The sequence below is a fragment of the Cebus imitator genome, unplaced genomic scaffold (assembly GCF_001604975.1).
Source record: "Cebus imitator isolate Cc_AM_T3 unplaced genomic scaffold, Cebus_imitator-1.0 Scaffold14, whole genome shotgun sequence".
Lineage (NCBI taxonomy): Eukaryota > Metazoa > Chordata > Mammalia > Primates > Cebidae > Cebus > Cebus imitator.
The window spans coordinates 11,084,706-11,107,196 of record NW_016107329.1 but is presented as its reverse complement, the minus strand read 5'-3'; the positions used below and the strand labels follow the sequence as shown (position 1 = coordinate 11,107,196).

The 22,491-nt window shown below is 52.9% G+C and overlaps 1 protein-coding gene across 2 annotated transcripts in view; it reads right to left on the bottom strand.

The window, feature by feature from the left end:
* The window catches only part of MCF2L (MCF.2 cell line derived transforming sequence like), a 212,943-nt gene extending 190,809 nt beyond the window's left edge, over positions 1-22,134 (bottom strand). For both annotated transcript variants that reach the window (XM_017502483.2, XM_017502537.2), the window contains exons 1-2: positions 22,033-22,134; positions 16,069-16,241 (exon numbers count right to left, since the gene is read on the bottom strand). In XM_017502483.2, coding sequence (XP_017357972.1) covers positions 16,069-16,237 — 169 coding nt within the window. In that variant the 5' untranslated portion in view covers positions 16,238-16,241; positions 22,033-22,134. The remainder of the gene's footprint in view (positions 1-16,068; positions 16,242-22,032) is intronic.
* Between the last annotated feature and the right edge of the window lie 357 nt (positions 22,135-22,491).

Below are 22,491 nucleotides of genomic sequence, written 5' to 3'. Positions count from 1 at the left end.
ACCAGCTCTGCCTCTGTTCCTGATTGGAATCTTCCAAGGCAGCTGGCTTAGGAGACACCCCACACCCCTGTATCCCCCAGGCCAGGGTTTTTCAAGCTGGCCTTTGCAGGACGCGGTCCCCTCCCTACCCTCTCTGCAGCGGACATTCTCTCCACAGGCAACCCAACAAGGTCAAGGGTCTCCACACCCTCTACTGGCCGAGGTGTGGGAAACCCCACGGGGAAGTGAACTACGTCAGTTACCCCCGCTCTCCCTCCCAGTCACCAAGCTGGCTTCCCAAAATGATGGTCTGATGATGCTCCTGTGATCCCATCCCCAGCTTTAGGGTGGTAACAGTGTCCCCCTCGAAGGGGCTGTCAGTGCTGTCTCCAGGGACCCTTCCCACCCCTAACAGGTATTTGGGAGCTTCAGTTCTTCCCCTGAAGATGCCTTCCCGGGTCAGTGTGTTCCCTTTGTTTGTGACTGCTAGGACTCATGAAGACGGCACCTTGACTCCGAGGCAGGCCCTGCCTCCACGAAGTTAACACTCAACTAGGTGAAGACAAATACTCAAATAATTACGCCACCGGTTAGAAAAAGTGGTAAGTTATCCAAAGAGATACAGTACAGAGTCCTGGGGGACTGGCAAATAGACCAGGCAGTGGTACAGGACAGTGGGCACGGCCCTGAAGGCGTGCTGAATGGGCTGAACTCACAGGAGTAGGGGTGGGCAGGTGAGGCTGTGTCGGAGTCCAGAGTCCCCAGAAGCCAGCTTTCCTGTGAGTCTTCACCCTTCGTAAGAAAACCCCAGCAGCAAAAATGAGAAGCGAAAATCATATTATGAAATGAAACCTACAAACATACAAACTCCCAATCCCGAGGAAGTACCTCCAGGTCACAGCTGAACAGGAAGGCACCAAGGTGGGCCCGGAAGAACGTGACGTGGATCTGTGGCTGACTTTGGAGGTCCGGTGTCCACTCCTGCTCAGGAGAGGGCCCGCCCAGAGGGAGGAGGGAAGGCACGAAGGGCCGGGTGGGCCACCGGGAGGGCGCTGTGCTTGCCCTGCTCAGCTAGAACCACCGGGCCATCCGGCGGCACCAGGGGACAGTGGGCATCCTGACGCGGCATGAGGGGAAGGGCACTCCACCTCTGGTATTTCTCCCAAATACTCATAGCCCCAGTCTAATGGGAGAGAAGTACCAGACATTCCAGCAGGAGGGGCATCCTACACACAGCTGGCCAGCGCTCCTCAAGCTTGTAGCTCGGTGAGGAAAGGAAACTGAGAAATGGTCCCAGCCAAGGGGACCTAACAGAAAGGGGACGCGGGGAAAACCAAACCAAACCCAGGCTTTCTTAGACGACGATGTATCCATGACACTTCATGAACTGCAAGTGCACCATAAACCCTGATGTGTTAGGAATTAGGAAGCACGGGATGTGCCGAACGGCCGTGTCATTACCATAACTTCCCTGTTAACCCAAAATTTTTCTGAAAAATTAAGTCTATTAGAAAAGAGGATTGTCAACTAGGTAACTGAACTATGTCACATCTGAAATACAAAACGAGGTGTGAACCAAAAATAAAATCCTAAGCCCCACAAAGGACCGAACGGACCCTGCTCTTGGCCAAGGGGAACCCACAGAAACCTGAAAGACCAGTTCAGGCCCTGACCGGAGGGAGGCCTGCGTGTTCCCTCCTCCCTTTGGAATTCAGGCACAGCTGACCAGCATCAACATTAAAGCAGAGACCGTAAGACTGACCCAGACTCTTTATAGCAGTAAGACACCAGATTCCAGACGACTCTTGTCCAGTATCACATGACAGACAGCAGGCCTTGAAAGAAATTAAAATATTTAACCTCAAAATACATTTCTTTGAAATGTTTTGAAATGGCCCAGCAGGGCTCTCTCTTGTGGGGAAATCGGCGTTCTGTAGGGAATCCCCTGCCCTCTCCAGGTCCTTTCCTGATCCAGGAGAGATGAACTAAGAGACTGGCATTGCTTTTAGCTCTGACTAGAGACATTTACCATCTACCCCTGCTACCTGGGGCCTCCTCTGCACATGAGAACCTTGGTGTCTTTCAATGTGAGAATCCTACCTTAACCCAGTCACTCCTTCCTGCTGATTCCAGCTCTTTAGGTAGTAACTTCACTGTTTCAGATAATTGCCAATCAGGAAAGCTTTGAATCCACCTACGACGTGGAAGCCCACTTCCCTGACCGCTCTGGACAGAACCAATGTCTACCTTTCATGGATTGACCGAAGTCTGCCGATAACTTTTGTTCCCCTAAAATGTATAAAATCGAGCTGCAACCTAAGTACCATGGGCGCAGGTTCTTAGGACCTGGGGCTGTGTCACCAGCTTCGGTCACAGATATTTGGCTCAGAATAAACCTCTTTAAATATTTTACAGAGCTCAACTCTTAGTTGACACAGGACATATTATATAAAAATATCAAACTAGAAAGTGGGAAGGGGAGGGAGGGAGTGAGGGAGAGAGGAAGGAAGGAAGGAAGGAAGGGAGGGAGGGAGGGAGGGAAAGGAAAGGGAAGAAGAGACATCCAATAGAATCCAGCGTCATATCCCAACGGTGGCGTCATGACTGGCAAGTTTTATGCCAGGAACACAGCAAGAATGTTGCAGAGGATTAAATATGTGAATATTCGCTAATGTGATGCCTCATAATATCATACCTAAATAAAAGTGTGACAATTATCTCCACAGATGTTGAAGAAACATTTGCTAAATTCAACATTTATTCTTGATTTTTAAAACACTGAATGAAGGAAATTGGTGGGTGGTCGAATGTGACATTACACACCCTAAAATGCCCATCTCGGGAATGAGCTCCAGGGTCTAGTGCCCACCTGGTGATGCAGTTAACAATGTCGTATTGCATGTCTGAAACTGGCCAGGGGTAGCTCTTAAGTGTTCTCACCGCGCACACACAAATGGTGCCCATGTGAGGTGATGGACACTGTGCCTTTACTTCACAGTGCAAACATATATTCAAACACCACATGGTGCACCTTAAATACAGACAATATTGATCCATTCATTATGTTCTCAATAAATATGGGGAAACTTGCTTTTAATTTCTTAAAAATTAAAAAAAACGAAGTACCCATCCGAGCCCAAAGTATATCCCAGTATAACGTGGAATCACAGGATGTTACAGAAGGCAGGGTCACCAAACCTGAACATCACCGGCAACACTTAATCACATCTGGGAGATTCTGGACAATGTGCTCAAGGGATGACAATGGAAGCACAAACATTGACAAGAAAGAAAGGAAATGGTGATCATCTGCAGATCTGTTCATGCAATCATGTAATTAAATAGCATGAACTTGGTTCATATGAAAAGGTACACTAGCAAGGGTGTCCAGGGAAGCTCTTACCAAGGACAGCGGTGAAGCCAGCCCACCAGCCCCAGTAATTAAAGCAGAAGGCAAGCAGACATGAGACAGAACAGGAAGTTGAGAAACAGACTCAAATACATATGAAATTTCAATATATTTTAATGGTGGCACTGCCAATGGGTGCAGTGAACATGGAGATTTTAATAAACGATGTTAGGACCTCCAGGCCAGAAAAGCAAACCTGGGTCCATGCTCGACACCATATGACAAAATCAATCCAAGTGGGTCAAAGGTTTAAATGGAAATAAAATACTAGGGAAAAAATGGATTAATTCCTTTATAACTTCAGAATAGGAAGGCCTTTTAAACTACGACTCAAAATCCAGAAGCCCCCAAATACTGAAATTCAACCACATATTTTAAATGACTAAAGAAAAAACGGAAGTCAAGACAGTGACGATTTGAGAAAAAATACTTACAACTGAAATCACTACAGCTAAACTCCCTAATTTATGAAGAGCGCCTAGAAATCATTAAAAGATTAGCAATCCAGCTAAAATATGGGCAAACAACGACAGAAACATAAACAAATGAGAAGCAGCTCAATCTCACGCATGAGATGCAAGTGACGGAAGTCTGCACAGAGAGCAGCTCACCATCGTCAGGTCGGCGGAACCATCAGACACAGACCTCGGCTTCTCCCATCAGACACCCTCACAGGGAGCCGCCCCAGCGATCACGCCTCACAGAGCCAGGGCGTGAGTACCTGAGGAATACCATCAATAGGACTTTGTTCTGTGACAGCCTCCAGGAATGTGGAATCCATCCACTAGCACACGAGCCGAATGGCATATGTACAAGTTTATTAACTGCGCCACTGCAACGGTGCCCGTCCGCAGAGACAGGTGACCTGCAGTGTGGCCACTGTCCCCTGTGAAGAGAATAAGGGCGCTGCCTCTTCATGGATGTGGAGTAGTCCCCAAGACAGGGCGAGGGAGAAGGGCGCAGGATGCGATTTACTGCGTGCTACCCCTCGTACAAGACAGGAGGAAAGTGAGAACGTGTGTGTCAGCTTGCGTGTGTCTAGGTCCTCTTGGGGGACGCGCCAGGTCCTGGCGGAATGACCACCTGTGCGGAGCAAGAATCCTCAAGCCATATCGTCTTTATTATTTTGATTTCTTAACCACAAAAAAATGTCAATTATTACAAACTAAAAAAAGAAAGAAGGAAAATAGGGAAGAAAGGAAAAAGAAAAGAGCCCAGGCTGGCTCACAGCGGGAAAAGGGACTGGAAATGCTGGCAGGATTGTGTCCCAATGCAGCACCAAGGAGTCTGGACTCAAGCTACAGGCATCGGGGGCTGCTGGATTCTCGGCAGGAAAAGAACACAGTCCCCACATCTGCATCTCAAGTGAGCGAGAAACAGTCTGCAGTGCTGAGAAGACAGAGCTGTTTAAAAATAAATGTTATAAAGTTGTACATGTTGTATGAAACGGAGTGCAAAATTAAATACATTTTTAAAAGCATACAATGAGATTAAATACATTGTTAACAGCATTTCTAAAAACATACATATCTATTTGTTGGGCTGAATCCTTCCCCAGCATCCCTGGGGCAGCCAAGAGCCACACTCAGCACTAAGCCCTGGGACAGGGGAGGCGGCAGGGCAGGGAGGCAGCAGGGCAAACGGACCCACAGACAGACGCGGAGAGAAGCCGCCTGCCCCACACACTTGAAGGAGGAAGAGGCTATGCATGTTTGCCATAAACGGTTACCAGCCGCCCGTCCTCCCACACCAAGGCACTTTTAAATTATTGAGTAAACTCATTCTCAGCTCAATGATCAAAGACCACATTGGTCCCCAAGAAGAAAGGTGCCATCTGCGTTAAACATAACAGATAACCTTGAAAAACACCTGCAGCCGAGACATCGTGGCCACCAAGCATCGCTCTGAAAGCTTTTTGTTTTGCCACGTGAGCTGAGGAATAATGTTCTGTTCTGGGTTTGCCATATACATACACAATCACACACAGACACACAATCACACAGACACAGACATCAACACAGACACAACCATACACAGGCACACATACATAGACACACGCACACACACAAACATCAACACACACACACAATCACACACAAACACATCGACACAGACACACACACAATCACATATACACATCAACAGACATACACACAATCACACAAAGACATACATCCACACATAATCATACACAGACACACATCGACACAGACACACAATCACACACAGACACACATACATAGACACAGACACACACAATCACACACAGACACACATACATCAACACATACACACACAATCACACACAGACATACATAGACACACAATCACAGAGACACACATACATCAACACAGACACACACAATCACACACAGACACACATATATCAACACAGACAACACAATCACACAGACACACATACATAGACATAGATACACAATCACACACAGACACACATACATAGACACACAATCACACAGAGACACACATACATAGACACAGACACACAATCACACACAGACATACATCAGACACACATAAATCAACACAGACACAATCACACACAGACACGTATACAACACACACAATCACACACAGACACACCCCAAGCACACAGACACACACTCATAGACATACACACACAGACACACACGACACACACACACTCTCACAACCACAGAGACACAGACACAAACCATTTATATGAGAAGAATATAAGAAGAATATAAAATATATGTGAGGACATTTATTAGGCGACTTCTAGCAAATAAATAAAAAAGAAATGACAGAATGAGAACATTTGCAACTCTTAAGAATAACATTAACAACTCTGGGTGTGGTGGCTTACACCTGTAATCCCAGCACTTTGGGAGGCCAAGGCAGGTGCCTCAGTGGGGTTGGAGACCAGCCTGGCCAACCTGGTGAAATGCCATTTCTACTAAAAATACAAAAATTAGCTGCATGTGGTGGCAGGTGCCTGTAATCCCAGCTACTCACAAGGCTGAGACAGGAGAATCTCCTGAACCCAGGAGGTTGCAGTGAGCTGAGATCACACCACTGCACTCCAGCCTGGGTGATAGAGCAAGACTCCGGTCTCAAAAAGAGAAGAGAAAGAAAGAATAAATTAATAGATCTAAGCAACAATGACCCCTGGCTGCCAATGTCCCCGGACACCGACACCCAGACATCACTCACTCCCAAGACAGAGAGCACCACTCTGAAATTGCCTGCAGAGCAAGGTGCCCTCCCGGAGCTGGCTCAGGTTCTTAACAATCTAAACACAGGGGACAGAGACACATGTTAACTGACACTCCGAGGATGCAACTGCTGGGCGGGGTCACAGGAAACTTCACAGAACAAAGGACTTGGGCCATGTGACTCTTGGTGAGGGTGTGATAGAACTTACTCAATGAAGACCCTGTTTTTTCTTTTTAAAAAGGATTACCAAAGCTCTTGGTGAGGGTGTGATAGAACTTACTCAATGAAGACCCTGTTTTTTCTTTTTAAAAAGGATTACCAAAGCTCTTGGTGAGGGTGTGATAGAACTTACTCAATGAAGACCCTGTTTTTTCTTTTTAAAAAGGATTACCAAAGCTCACCTTATTCCTATTCTTGGCAGATTAGCCACTTAACCTGCATGTAGCCCTTTTCTTCTCTGCTGCTAAACAGAACCTCATTTCCTTGAGGTACCTGAAGTATAAGTTCTGATGACACAGTCCAGTAAAGTTTAGGGAAAACTCAGTGATCAAAGATCACATTTGTTCCCAGAAGGAAGGAAGTCGGAAGGGAAGAAGATGGAGGCCGGGAGAGACCGTCACTCGGCGCACCTGCATGAGGCCCTAGGTCTTCTGTGAGCAAAGGCAGGTGCAGGCCTGCCACGCACTCAGCCTCTGGGAAGGAGATGAAGACCGAACGAGGTGTTGCGTCCAGGGCTGAGACACCTGAGTGTGACCACAGCAGGGGCCTGGGCCAGGCCTGGGGCCCAGGTCTCTGGAAGTGAGGACAGTTTCAGAGGAGCGTGATGGGTGGACCATTCCCAGGGGAGCCTGCGGCACGCAGGATCCAGGGGTCACGGCCAACCTGGCGGCCACACTGGGAGAGAATAACGTAGTGGGCACCCAGGACGAGAGCTGGGCCTCGTGGACATGAGGCGGGAGAGCGTCTGGGTCTACACCCTGCATGGATGGTGCTGGGCGGGGCTGCTGACAGACCCTGGGACTCATGGCTACATATGTAGACCTGGGACTCATGGCTACATATGTAGATTCTGGCCGTGGGCCCCTGCAAACAGACTACCTCTGGCCATCACCTTGGGCCCAACCCGGCTTCTGGGTCTTCTGGAGTCACTGACATGTTCTGGAAAATAGAACCGGGCTAAGACTCCCAAGGGGGCCTTGACATTCACCGCCCACCACCAGGACAAGTTCCCGAAGGCCCGCTGGGTTCAACGCTAGCCCCATCACCATCCTCTGCACCCACTGACGCTGGGCAGGAGGTGGCCAGGCCCTGGGCAGGGATGAGACAGTCAGCCCCAACCCCAGATTCTGGGAAAGTGCCGGGCCCCCTGGCCTGCATTATGGCTGTGGCTTTATTTACACGTAGCTATTTCTCCAAGGTGTCACCAGCAGAATTTCAGACGAATTCTCCCACGAAATATTTTCCCCTTGAAAAGTGTTGGGTAATTAACACCCCTCAGGTCCCCAGTACACAGTCCAGGGAGACAGCCACCAGGACGGTGAAGGCGGGAAGAGCTCTCCCGAGAACAGGCGTCAGCAGTAAACCAGGGGACCGGGGGCCAGGAAGCCCCAGCGCCCCTCATGCCTACTGGTTTTGTCTAATTTCCTGTTCTAAGAAACATTTATTCTGACAGAGATAAGGTTTCCTCATGCAGAAAAACAAACAGAACAGCACATGGCACATGGATGATTAAAGACATTTATATTTAGGTACATGTCTTAAGTCTTCTACAAAACTGCACATACTTAGTGTTTACAAAATTGCTGACTGTGTACTGGTTTTGTAACTGGCAATTTCACTTATTATAGTGTAACATGTGCCAGGGAGAATTATGATCTCAACAACCAAATAATTTCCAAACCCCAAGTGCTATAATTTTGCTTTCCTACAAGTGCTCACAGTTATAAACAACAGCTGTGATGATCACCTTTGTTCATGAATGTTTGTGACAATATTTTTATCATTTTCTTAGTTTAAATTCTTAGAAGTGAGCACTACTGACTGAAAACTAAAAATATTTGCAGATTTTTACTCACACCAATTCTTTTCCAGTATTATCGATGAGGACTGGCACTGCTACCACAGGCTTTGAATTTTTGGCCATGAAAACGGAAACAGAAAGAGACCTTGTGGTCAGCATCACATTTCCTTACACTGAACAGGTCAGACTCTTTCTGTGCAAGCTTTATATAAACTTGCTATGAAGCCATGCCTCCTTTTCACTCTGCTCTGCCAGAGAGATGCACAGATCAACACCCATCCTTTGCTGAAATTATTTTCCAGGTTTTTGTTGGCTGGTCAGTCTTGGTGATTTCTCATGTACAGTTCTAAGGTTCAGGTAGTAAAATCTTTTCATTTCTTGACCAGGTGCAGTGCTTCACATCTGTGACCCCAGCACTTTGGGAGGCCAAGGTGGGTGGATCACTTGAGGACAGGAGTTCAAGGCCAGCCTGGCCAACATGGTGAAACCCCGTGTCTACTAAAACTACAAAAATTAGCTGGGCGTAGTGGTGGTCGCCCGTAATTCCAGCTACTCGGGAGGTTGAGGCAAGAGAATTGCTGGCACCCGGGAGGCAGAGGCTGCAGTGAGCTGAGATCATGCCACTGCACTCCATCCAACCTGGGCGACAGAGCAAGACCCACCCTCAAAAAAAAAACAAAAACCCCTTTTATTTCTTGTTTCCATCAGATCCTTCTAAGGGATTCATCCCCTTGGTTACTAGAAACTCCCCCAAACACTACTGAGCACTACCTGCCATTCAGCTGGACAGACGCACTGACTGCCGCTCTCTGCGCTAGAGCAGGACGTCCCAAGTACACCTCTGACGTGGCACATGGAGGAGGAAGATGTTTGCACGGAACCCTGCGTGAATGGCCAGGCCTGTCCCAAACCGCTGCAGACAGCGCATGGGATCAACACCTTACTCGGCTTCAACCCGAGCTGGGCGGGGAGGCGGGTCTGTGGACACAGAGGCGAAGGACGGACTCATGTCGCCAAGTGCCTCCTGAGGACCTGGCAGGACCCCAGCTCGCTGTGGACGAGACCCTGAGACCTCTGCTGGAATTGCAGACATCCTGGGGAGAGGCTGGCAACAGGGGTTCCCTCAGGAACAGGCAGTGTTTTCGGCAGCCCTGGGCAGATGGGCAGAGTGGACACAGCAAGTGGGAAGCAGAGAATTTCTTTGCAGTGGGAACAATTCAAACCAAGTAAAGCCCCCTACCCAGATGATCCCCTTGGCAAAGCTGAGAGCCGCATGGATAAATAAGAGCATGCGCTGGTGACTGGTGATGCTCACCTTTGATTCTGTAATGTCAAACACTATTGCTTCAGAGGAGATATCTGACTTTAATCATAGAGCAGGTATTATAGAGCACGCAGTTAGGTGCAAAACCCCTAACTTTCTGATGAAGCACTCAGAATCACATGTGCCCCGGGGCGTGCAGCAGCGGCTCTGGCCCGGAGAAGAGGCTCTCGGGGGAGGAACTGCCTGCTGTCTCCAGACACCTCCCGCTCACCTGAGGAGTCTCTCCAGCAGCTCGGAGCAGCTCTTCTGTTTCAGGTAATAGGTCACATTCACTTTAATTAAAAGATGAAAAATACTCCAGCCAATTCCTTTCAGAATTTCAGTGGATTTAGGCACACCAGAATCGGAGGGTGCTGGGGAGACCAGGGGGCCCCTGTGGAAGCTGGGGCGGTGGTCCACTCCAGGCACAGGTGCCTCCATGACAGCATCTCACCTGGCCTTGGGGAGATGCCCACATCCTTGGCAGCGGGCATGGGCAGATACCAGCCATGCTTCCAACGTTAACCAGTAACACAACTCGTCCCCAAATGTCTGAGAGTTCATATGCACTGAAAACATTCCCTTAAAAAAAACTAGGAATTCCTGCCAGCTTCCTGAGTAATACACAAAGTCCAAGTAACAAAGATGCGGAGGAATCAGGAAGGTTGAAAGGAGAAGTTAATCACTGACAGCCATGCTGCAAGTGCGCTTTCCACAAACAACACGTTCATCTTCAGAGGCTGTCTCATCTGGGACTCACAGAACCACAAAGAAAAGATGTGAGGTGGAGCAGTGGGGAGCTCATTCTCCCAGCGCCCGTGGTTCTTCAACGCGGTGTGCTTGTGAGATTGCCTCTTCTCAGAGCTGTTTTCTGCAACACTAAACGGCATGCAGGGAAAAAGCAATGACTCTCCCAAGAAAATCATGAGCTTTGAGAACTGCATGAAGAACCAGGAAGTTTCAAGTCCAGAGTCTACCAAATTGTTAAAGAACACACCTTTCGTGGGCTGCAAGAAACACCAGCCCGTCCCCATCGTCAGCATACAACAGCTAGAGCCAGCCACAGAAGGAGCCTGAGAAAATGCATCTTCCCCCGTCAGATTCCGAAATGCACAGCTACAGCCCCTGCAAAGGCCACAGTCACCAGGACTCAGCCATCCTCCACCAAGCTGTGATTCCTCCCCTTGCCAGAAACACAGCGGATGGCCAAAAAGCTGATTTCCTTCCAAGCATCCGTTTCCTGTGCTCATTTTCGCCTTTCCCAAAGCACACTTTCAGCTCCAGCTAAGAGCTTCTGCAAACCCCTCTGAGAGACTCACATCTGAATGCCACAGCCCCTCACTTCTCAAGGCTGGGGCACGTCTTGGTCCTTCCCAGCCCTGCTGCCTGCCCCCAGGTGAAGATGAGGTCCCTCCTCAGAACCCAGTGCAATCTCTACCGTAAAGCATTGAAGTGTTAGTTCCAGCCACATCATCTGTGCACCAAGACTTCTGGCATAAAACAGCCACATCGCGGTTCCACCCAAGGCGGCGAAGGTGTCTGTTCCTGTGCTGCTCTCCTTTCATTTGAAGCCAAGTCACAGATGGTCTTCCCCTCCTTCTTTCATCCACAGAGCTTTGCCCCGCACCTGAACAGTGTGATGCTCAAAGGTTTGCTGGGAAAAAATCACTGGCATCTTGACTGGCCAGTTGGGACAGATGGAGTTTCTAACAGGAGGCCCTGGGAGCCACCCTAAAGCTGGAGGTGCTGGCCTGCGCCATGGGGGGCTCACCTCTGCTGTACAAGGACGTTGTGTGCACAGCCTCTTCCTCTCTCAACCTCAATTCTAAGATGACAGAGGTTCTTCCACAGAGGCCGAACAATAGGTTCCCCCAAGCCTCTGCTCTCGCCTGACCCACCAGAGCCAGACGCATCATGCACCACTGAAGAGCAAGGCCACGTGCTCATGGTGGAGCAGGCGCTGGGGTTTTGATAGGAAAGCACTACCAGGGAGAAGAGAGCCAGGCAAGCTCCACATGCACCCCATGCACCGCATGTGCATGTGTGTACATGAGCATGTGTGCATGTGTGTATATAACAAATGCACTGTGTGTGCATGTGTGTGCATGAGCATGTGTGCATATGTGTATATAACAAATGCACTGCATGTACGTGTGTGTACATGGACATGCGTGCATGTGTGTATATAACAAACGCACCGTGTGTGTGTGTGTGTACATGAGTATGTGTGTACAGAAGCATGTGTGAATAGAAGCATGTGTGCATGTGTGTATGATGTAATAAATGCACTCTGTATGCGTGTGTGTACATGAGCATGTGTGTATGTAAGCATGTGTGTACAGAAGCATGTGCGCATGTTCCTGTGGGCACATGCATTTCTCAACAAGACAGATCCTGCAGACGGTGAGCTCCAGAAGCCACAGGGAGCTCACTGCAGCCACACCTTCCCCGATCATGCTCCCCCTCCAGATTCACCAACACACAACTGCAGCCCCTGCAAAGGCCGCAGTTGCCGGGACTCAGCCGTTCTCTTCTGCGGCAGAGCTGCGAGAGCTGATCTTCAGTGGAGTGCCCTGAGGAGGCCTGTGTGCAGAGTGTCCCCGGATTAGAGGTCCCCCCACAGCTGACTGTGAAACGGTGAATGGCAAGGTCGCTGGAACCACGTGGTGGAGCACACTGTCAGGGCAGCATGCCGAAATGAGGAAGCGTGAAGGAAAGCAAGAGCAAACAGAGCAGCTCCAGACCGCCCACAGCGAGCTGGAAATAAGCTCCTCGGTGTTTACCCAGCACGGCCCAGGCCTCCTGTGACCTTCTCGAAGACACGTGTCTGTTGAGTGGGAACGTGGAAGTTGGATAGGACTCAGTTCATTGCCCAGCAGGAAAACAAAGGTAGAACAGGGGGAATCGCCCTCTGTCATGGCTTCAAAACAAATACTCGTATGATCCAGCAATTCCACTTCTGAGGAGGCAGCCGCCAGGCCTGAAAGCAGGGGCCTGAACAGGTATTTGCACACCATGTTCACAGGAGCGTTATTCGACAGCAGAGGCAGCTGTGAAACAGAGTCTGTTGACAAATAAATGAATAAACACATGTGGCCACCCACACCATGGAATATTACTCAGCCGTAAAAGGGAAGGAGACTGTGTCACACGCTGCAACACAGATGAACCTCGAGAACGTTACGCTGCGGTAAGAACCTCCAATTACATGAGGTCCCTAGAGTAGTCGACCTCTCGGAGAAGGAAAGAAGGATGGCGGGTGTCGGGCTGGGGGCAGGGGAATGGGAGTGGGTGTCTAATGGGGACAGAGTTTCAGAGAAGATGAGAAAGTTCTGAAGACGGAAGGAAGTGATTTAATACTAGGAAACTGTACACTTAAAAGTAGTTAAAATGGTAAATTTCATGGGGTGTCTATTTTACGACAATAAAAAAAACCTATTACTGATTTCAAAATTGTCCCAAAACAAATAGGTTTGATCATCAGCGAGGGTGTCCAACCAGCTGGGCTAGGACATTGCCAAGGCCCCCAGGTGACCTGGAGACAGAGCAGGCGTGGTGCAGGCAGGGCCTGAGAGCTGGTGAGCTTCCCCGCAGGCCACAGTCTGCACAGTGTCCCTCTGTTTCCACAGAGCAGACACGGCAAGGACGGCCAGAGGGGCTTCCCCGCTCAGAACACTAAGCAGATTACCTTCCAATCCTTTGGAGCCAGGGTGGAGGGAAGCTGCCTAAAGAGCTTTCTCGGTAAAGCCAGCCCTGGGCCTCAAGGACTCAGCGATCAGGGATGTTTTGTGAGTTTGGAGAGGAAGAAGTCAGATGTGACATTACTAAGAGCCACGGCACGCAGAGTAGGTGTGATCTGACCAGCCACACATCCCGGCTCCTCACCGCAGCTGCCTGACTGCTGCCACTGCTGGCCACGATGGTGCAGAGGGTTCTCAATCACTCAAGCTTTTGGGGACAATAGGGGAAAGAGAAAAAGCCGGAGCATAGGGCCAGGACCTGCTCCACAGCCAGTGATTGACCCTGGTGCACTCCTGAGCCCTGGGGAGCTTGGTACATTGAGAAACACCAGAGCACTTAGGTCAGTTGTGAGAGTTCCCTGAGCATAATCTGAAATCCACCCTAGCCCAAAACCTACCCCTACCCTACACCCGGCCCCTAACACTTACCCCTACCCCTAACACTAAACCCTAACCCTAACCTCTAACCTGAACCCTAACCTCTAACCTTAAGCCTAACCCTAGCCCTAACCCTAACCTTAACCCTAACCCTCATCTCTAACCCTAACCCTAACCTCAAATCCTAACCCTAACCTCTAACCCTAACCTTTAACCCCGAGCCTAACCCTAACCTCTAACCCTAACCCTAACCTCTAGCCCTAACCTCTAATCCTAAAACTAACCCTAGCCCTAACCACAGCCAGCTCCCTCAGTCCCCACAGCTGGTCCATGCGAGGCTCAGGGCAAGGCACCAGTGCCAACCATGGCAAGATTCTGAGCAGCCACGGGCAGTTAATTCACAGCCACGCTGAGCGTGGGAAGACTTGATGACATTTCAGTCGCAGAGGTCAGGCAGCCAGGTGTCTGCAAGCACTGAGTAGCCCCTCACTCCCACTCCCCTCTGAAGCCCCCAGCGCGACAGCTAAGTCACGTGCGCCACGGTCCTGACAGCCCTCCCGCTTCGCTCCTGTAGGAAGTAGCTGCCTCCTTGCTCACGGGGTTTCTTGGGTGTGTACATTGCAGAGAAGCAGGCAGTGTGCCAGGGAATAATGAGGACACCTGGTTCTCAACCCGGGCGAGGTCCCAGGAGGTTCAGACTTCAGCCTGTCATTCGCAACAGTCGCTGACAAGGGAGGCGATGGAAATCAAATTCTCAGTCCCACAAAACTAAGCACAGACCCGGCTGGGGTGATCACATCGAGACGCAACCCCCCAGTCAGCCAACTCTAACCGGGCAGCCTGCATTTCCAGGTGCACGAGTCTACAGAAGTCGTGGCCCAGAACCGCTGGGCCAGGGAGCCACAGACTCCGGCAGTCACCAGGTGGAGTCTTTCTGCAGCAGCAGACACACAGAGCTGAGCTGAAGACGGGCCAGGGTGGGTCTCACCTGCAGACACGGAACAGACAGACTCCCCAGTACCAGCCCTCAGGGTGGCGGCTGTGGGATGGGGACAGGGTGGACTCAGAATGCGAAAGTCTCAGAATGATGCCTTGACCCAGCAAGCCTCCACACCAATCAGTGCAAATGCCAGCTTAGGATAAGGTTCAGAAAAGCACCTGATTTAGAGGAGGCAGCAGAATTATCAAAATCCCTTCTCAGCTCAGCAGCCACCACACTGGCGCTAGAAGCCTACACGTCCTATCCAGCCACAGGATGGATTTGCAGTGCCAGGCCAGCACTCGGCTACCGAATCCACACCTGCCGTCGGTGGCGAGTGCCCACGCTGGCTTTGTCTAGTGAAAACTTGACTTTTGGAATCAGTTTGGGAAGAAACGGCAACACATAATTAAGTGCAGGCAAAAGAAAGAAAATTCAGCCCGTGCTCAGGTTTGAAAATACGTGCAGAACTTTCAAACAGGCGGGGGCTGGAGAGGGAAGCATTGCCTGGCCTGGATCAGGAGGTCAGGCTGAGCTCGGGGAGGCGACTCACACCCCAGGTCTGCCCGGCTCTCACCTTGGGGTGCAGCCAATTCCAGATGTCTTGGTGGGGGCACTGGACTGACAACCAGCTGAAGCTTTGTCATGTTAATACGACCACATGCAAATTCAAACAATAGCTCTTTTGTTTCTAAAGAATGAAGCAAAGCCTATAAATGTTCCCTTCAGGTATACTGGGGTTTATTTGGAACCCAAAGAAACATTTCTCATGATCTCTAACTGGAGCCAAACTCGTTTTAAAATACCCACTTAGATAACCGATGTCAAGTTAGATAAGAGACCACACATCTTGAGACAAGTCTTCCCAACGTGGACCTGGGCAGGTAAAAGCCACATAAACCCATTCTCAGCCCTCCCACAGCCTGACATCTGGGGGGTCACACGTCCCCAGGATCTAAACCATATCAATCTCTAAAAGGACCAGAATAGCAAAGGACGGCGCAGGCCCCATCAGCAGTGAGAGCCACGAGATGAAATGAGGCCGCAGCACCAGGCACGTACCTGCAGCCGTGGCCGGCGCCTCCTGTGTGTCTTGAACAAGCCTGATGACGTCAGACACGTCGATCTGGTGATCTGTTTCCTCCTTTTTGGCCTCATCGGGCTGTTGTGGGGAAGAATAGCTGTTGCTTCCAGGTCTGTTGCACAGGATAAATCTCCAGCAGTCAAACATGAGGCTGCAGGCCAGAAAGATTTTAAAAGGACAGTGAGGTCACGCTGCAGAGACTTAAGAACTGATTCTTGGCCGGGCGCGGTGGCTCACACCTGTAATCCCAGCACTTTGGGAGGCCGAGGCGGGTGGATCACGAGGTCAAGAGATCGAGACCATCCTGGTCAACATGGTGAAACCCCATCTCTACTGAAAATACAAAAAAATTGGCTGGGCATGGTGGCTCGTAATCCAGGCTACTCAGGAGGCTGAGGCAGGAGATTTGCCTGAACCCAGGAGGCGGAGGTTGCGGTGAGCCGAGATCGCGCCATTGCACTCCAGCCTGGGTAACAAGAGCGAAACTCCGTCTCAAAAAAAAAAAAAAAAAAAGAATTGATTCTCGGAACAAACCCGAAGTAACTAGTTACAGCCTCCCATGGTATTTATTCCGCAGTGGAGATGGTATGTCAGAAATTAAATCCTTTCTTCTCCAGTGAATGTCTACCTCATCAGGGTTCACTTAAACAAGAAACCTTCTTCTGTAACTGTAACACTGACATAAAGAGCTGCATGAGCAAAACATTGTTGACTTCTGCTGCTGAAGAAAAGAAAAAGAAACAAACGACGTTTTCCCCTTGACATGTACACTCCTGTTTCAAGGACACAGAAGTCCCTGGTTCTCCAGTTTCAGCCTCTAATTCATGGAACTGGTAACCTTTCAAAGTCAGCGCTGAGTGCTTACTCAGATTACCTAAAACACGTCTAAATCCCCTAAGCAGAGAATGTCCTCTGGGCTCCAGAAACTTTAGAACATAACTCCTCACTGAAAATTTGGCAAAGAAATGTACACGAAGTTTTTGGTAAGAACCTGAAATGTAAAGAGAAAACCAGTAGCTGCATTTCAAACCGAAGCCTCTCGTGGCCCGTCCCCTGGCAGGCAGTGACGCGGTGCCTTCCCTGCTGCCATCAGCACATTTATGGCTCACTGCTACTTCCCACCATCGGCGTCACACCAGCAGGACCCCTTCCCTAGGAATAAAGATGGCGGCGGTACTTAAATAAACCGTACTGTGGCTCTCGCCTGTAATCCCAGCACTTTGGGAGGCCGAGGCGGGTGGATCACCTGAAGTCAGGAGTTCAAGACCAGCCTGATCAACATGGTGAAACTCCGTCTCTACTAAAAAATACAAAAATTAGCCAGGCGTGGTAGCACGCACCTGTAATCCCAGTTACTCAGGAGGCTGAGGCATGAGAATTGCTTGAACCTGGGAGGCGGAGGTTGCAGTGAGCCAAGATTGCGCCACTGCACTCCTGCTTGGGCAACAAGAGTGAAACTCTGTCTCAAAAAAAAAAAAAAAATCAATTTTAAAAAAAAGGTATTGGTGGCTCCAGCAGGGATGTCGCTGTCCAAGCCACTCTTCACGCTGCATCCTGCGGCCCCTTTCTGCTGCTGCCTGGGCCTCGGTGCTGCCCCTGGGAAATCCCTCCTGCCCCAGCATCCTCCTGCGAAGGGGCCTCCTGCCTCCCTGCGACCTGAAATCCCTGCTCCAGCTGCTCGGAAGCCCCTGCTGGGGCATCTCCCCCCATCACTGTCTTTAGCTAAACCCCATCACGATCCCCATCCCTCAGGTCAGACCTGCAGGTGCCCAGAGCACCCCACAGGCTCCTGCTGTCAGTCCCCAGGGAGGCCTGCAAACAGCAACGTCCGGCCCTGGAGAGCAGGCCTGCCATGAGCACCACTGACCCACCACATGGACCCTTTAAGGACGAAGGAGCCTGCCCAGGACAGGGTGATGCAAAACACTTGGGGGACACCGGGGCCACACCCACACCCCTCACCAGAGAGACTGTGCTTCTCCACCCCACCGCTTCCCCCAACACACAAGCTCTGAGGGCCTTGACTCCCATACCACAAATATACTCGTCCCTCAGTGCTTATCAGGGCATGGGCCTCCAACACCCCACAAACACATCCCTGGTGCTCAACTCATCCCTTTGCTGCTACTGTTCAGAACCTGTTACACGTCCCCGGCTCCCGTGTGGCTTCTCGTGGCCCCGAGAAGCCACCAGCAGCGAAGGCCCAAGGCTGGACCAGAGGCCAGGTCTCCTGGACTTTGTCATCCCAGGCTGAGCAAGGCGCCTTGTGCGCACACACAGAATTAAATCCATCGACAGATGTGGACGCAGTCACGGGCGGCTGGAACTCAGCCCAGCAGCACAGAAGATCCAGGTCAACACAGATTAGGGACTCGTTTGCCGGGTCCTTGTGGCAGACGTCAGCCACGTGCGCAGGGGAAGCAGTGAGCTCGCGGTCACACAGCATGACCTATCCCCCGTCCTGGGCACTGGGCACTAAAGATCCCCGCCGCTGCCACACGGCTTCCACTCACAACACTGTGGCGACGACCACACATTGCCAGTATTAATAATGTGGAGTGGAGGTGGGGGCGGCAGCCCTAGGACAGGTGGAGCTGGGAGAGCTCCCCTAAAGATTGAAGGCTGCAGAGCCCTGGCCCGAGGCTGGGGCTGGCGCTGGGCAGGCCACAGGGCACCTCCAGGGCTGTCTCTGCTGTTGCAGGGTGAGAGGCCAGCTGGGCCACAGCACAGAGCGGGTGCTGGCTGACACCCCTGACTTCAGCCCTCACCCCAGTCCCCACTGCCAGTCAGCGGCTCCGCCTGCCCTGTGCCCGCCCCACTCCTGTCCGCACTGCCAGTCAGCGCTGCCCTCACCCCGGCTCCACCTGCCCTGTGTCCACCACCCACCTGGACCCAGAAGTGGGGCTGTCCCCACAGGAGTCAGTCCTGCCTTCCTTCTGCATTTCTCTAATGAATGACAAAACAGAAAAGTGAAGATGGAGACTGCGAAGAAAACATGGTGACCCGCTCTGTCTCCACATCATCACTTTCTTAACAGATTTGCTTTGATTTCCTTCACCATGATGGAAATTTCAGTAACACTCCTCACTTTCTCAACAGGTGGGGCTGCACAGCCCCCAGTGAGTTACGTCCTGACTTCCATCTGGGGCACCCCACAGCTTCCCAGCTCTGGTTCCAATGGCTGCTGAGCCATCACTATCCCTGCTGTGGAACCCCATGGGGACGATCCTTCAGGTCTCCGAGGAGATCCTGGGCGTGGCTGGGGAGGAGGAGTGGGGCTTCCTGTGAACCCCGCAGAGCCTGCCGGGGCAGCCCCAATGCTCCACTGAATCCAGCTCACGCTGGGCTCCTGACCCTGTGCTCACGATGGTGGCCCTCACAGATGTCCAAGAGCTTCTCGGTGGCCAAACAGTGCTCCGTATCCTACCATGGGCTGGAAGCTCAGAGAGGCTCGCGTTAGGAAGCCAGGAGCGACCCTCATGATGGAGCTTTCCCAAAGGGGGGTGGCCATGAACAGGCCACGTGAGTCAGGGGCCACCAAGGCATCTGCAAGGACTTGAAATTCCCAAAGCGCCACTCTGCTGCCTTCCAGCTGGCTATGCACTAAAGACTGCCGCCCACACTCTGAGCTGGGACCTGTGCTCCGCTGGCCCAGGCTCCTCTCAGAGGGGGTCTCTTGGCCTGTGTGGCCCCTGACCAGTGCCCTCCTGTCCCCTGAAGGACCCTCTGCAGGAATCCATTGGTGACTCAAGTCTAGAAACACCACTGGGTACATGCAGAAAACGCAGGCCCCTGTCCCGTCTGTGAGGTGGGAAGGGCTGTGGTGAGGTCTAGGAACCTGCAATGTGATGCTGGGGGGGGCTCCTGTCACCAAGATTCAGCCCAGAGCCGTGCACCTGCCACGTGAGAGTCTCTTGGCGTCCTTGGGAGGCAGTGCCCAGTGAGGCAGGGTGGGCCGAACAGAAAGCTGGCTGCACACAGAACATGGCAACTCTGTCTTTACAGCCACAGTGCTAACCAAAGCTGCTCCAGGAGCCTCCCAAAACGATCCCAAATCAGCTCCACTGGTGACCAAGGCTGCCAGCCAGTCACACCACTCATCCCCTCCGGTCCACTGTCAATCCCAGGCCTTCTCCCACCACATTACAAATGCAATTACACAGCCGGAAAGGCAGGGGCCTCTCCTCTGAAGGGCCTTTCAGCCACTAAGAGGCTGCCTTTCCAAGACAAACATTCAGTCAAAGTCTTCCCTGGGGTCCTCAATGTGAGCAAGGATGCATCTCCAAGGCAGAGCAGACTGGTACCAGCCAGCTAGGGACCAGCTAAAGGGAAACCTCAGCAGGGGGCCTCAGGGGGGCAGTGGAGAAACCTGAACTCCAGAGGACAGATGTGAAGCCGCACATGGCCCCTCTGTCTTGCTGCAAATCCTATCACCTTGGTGAGTCTGATGACTGCGCCCCTTCCCCCCGTACCTGGCTGTGCCTGCAGGCCCTGAAGTCAGCACAGACATGGTGGGGTGCCCACCTTCTAATGTTGCAGACCTTTCATGCATTCCAGCAGTTTCCCATGATCTTAGGTTTCACAGCAACTCTGTGGCTCCCAGGGAAGGTGCCTCCCTCATTTCACAGACTGTGGGAGGTTCTGGGGGAAACCCAGCAAGGGAGACATCTGGGCCCCTGCACAGCACTGTGAGCTGGGACCTGGGAGGGTGGGGCTGGCCCCACAGGATGGGGAGGGGCTGAAGGAGGGTCCCCCTTCTCCTGCCTGCCTCACTGCCAGCTCACCCCAGAGTCCTCACCACCCTCCCAGGACTGAGGGCTCTGCAGGCTCTGGGGGTCCTGTCCCCCCAGCTACCCACAGAGGCTGCAGAACTCAGGCAAAGCCTGGGTGTGTACTCAGTTCTCATGACCAGCCTGCGACCCCTTGCCCCACACAGTTTGCAGGTCAGGAGCCCCCCCCAGGGCTAGAGGCTCCTCCTCAGCCCCAACACCCAGTACCCACCTGGTCATGGGGGTCTCCTGCCTGCCAGGGACGGACCGCATGGACACTCCCGCCGGCAGCCCTGGGGACCGCACTTGTATTTGTGTGGCCAGCCCTGCCGTCCCCGTGGCCACACATCCTGGGGCCTCCCACGGCCATGCCTCTCGGCACATCCTGCCTGGACAGCCCTGAGCCACCTTAACCCCTTCAGGGTCCCGGATCTGTCGGGGCCACCTGGCCATGCCCTGGGCGGGAGTTTCCAGGGATGAGCCTGCCTGGGCTCTGGAGCCCCCTCTAGCCCAGCCCTCCGGCAGGATCCTATATAAGGGTCTGAAGCCAGGCCAGGGGCCCGCAGCTGGAGAAGAGCCAGAGAGGGCCCACAGCAGCCACGGCAGGTGGAAAGGAGCTCCTGGGAGGAGCCGGCCCAGCCCATGGTGCTCGGCCTTCCCGCCCTCCGCCTGGGGACAGGCAGTTGAAAGACGCAGGTGCGGCCGACCCCAGGCTCCCTCCGCTCCAGCCCTGTCCCTAGAAGCCATCCCGGACACTGGTCCCAGCGCCCTGGCAGGAAGGGGTGGGCAGAGCTCCCGGGGTGGCCCTAGGAGGTGCCCACGGGAGCATGGGCAGAAGCCCGCCCCGGGGGTGACACCTGCCGGGTGTGACAGCAGCCCGTGACAATGCGGAGGGAGCCTGGGCGCCTGGATGCTCGCGGGGGCTCCTCCACTCCCATTCCGAGCCCCCTAGACCGGGAGCCTCGAAGTTCCCCAGAGCAGGACGCTGGGCCGGGGCCGCGGGGGCCGATCCCAGACCGCCCTGACCGCGAGCCTGGTCCCAGAGTCCGTCCCCAGCCGGGCCGAGGGACGCGGGGAGACGACTCCGCCCGCCCGACCCTCCTCCTCCTCCTCCTCCGGCAGCGCCCACCGAGCCCCCTCCCGCCCCGCGCGCCCTCCCCGCCCCGCGCGCACCTGCCTCCCGTGGGGTTGCCCTCCAGCGACCGCCGACCTCCGCGCCCCGCGCTCCGCGTCCAGCAGGTGTCCGCGCGTCCTGACGCCTCCTCCCCGCGCCGCGCGGACATTGGGCGGGGAGGGAGAAGGGGAGGGGCGGGGAGGGGCGGGGCGGGGCGGGGCGGGGCGCGGGGAGGGCTGGAGGGGGAGGGGGAGGGGGAGGGGCGAGAGGGGCCCGGAGGCGGGGGCGGGGCGGGGGCCGGAGCCGAGGGCGGCGGGGGAAGGGCGGCGAGGCGGGGCCGTGGGAAGAGCCTCCCCCACCTCTGCACCCCTCCCCTCTCCCCACCCTTTGCTCTCTTCACCTTCCCCCTCTTCCTGCCCCTCCCCCTTGTGCCCGAGACGTGGGGGAAGGGTTCGCCGGAGGTGGGGGGGCGCGACCGGTAGCAGGGGCGCAGCGGGGCGGGGTCGTGGCTATGGGGT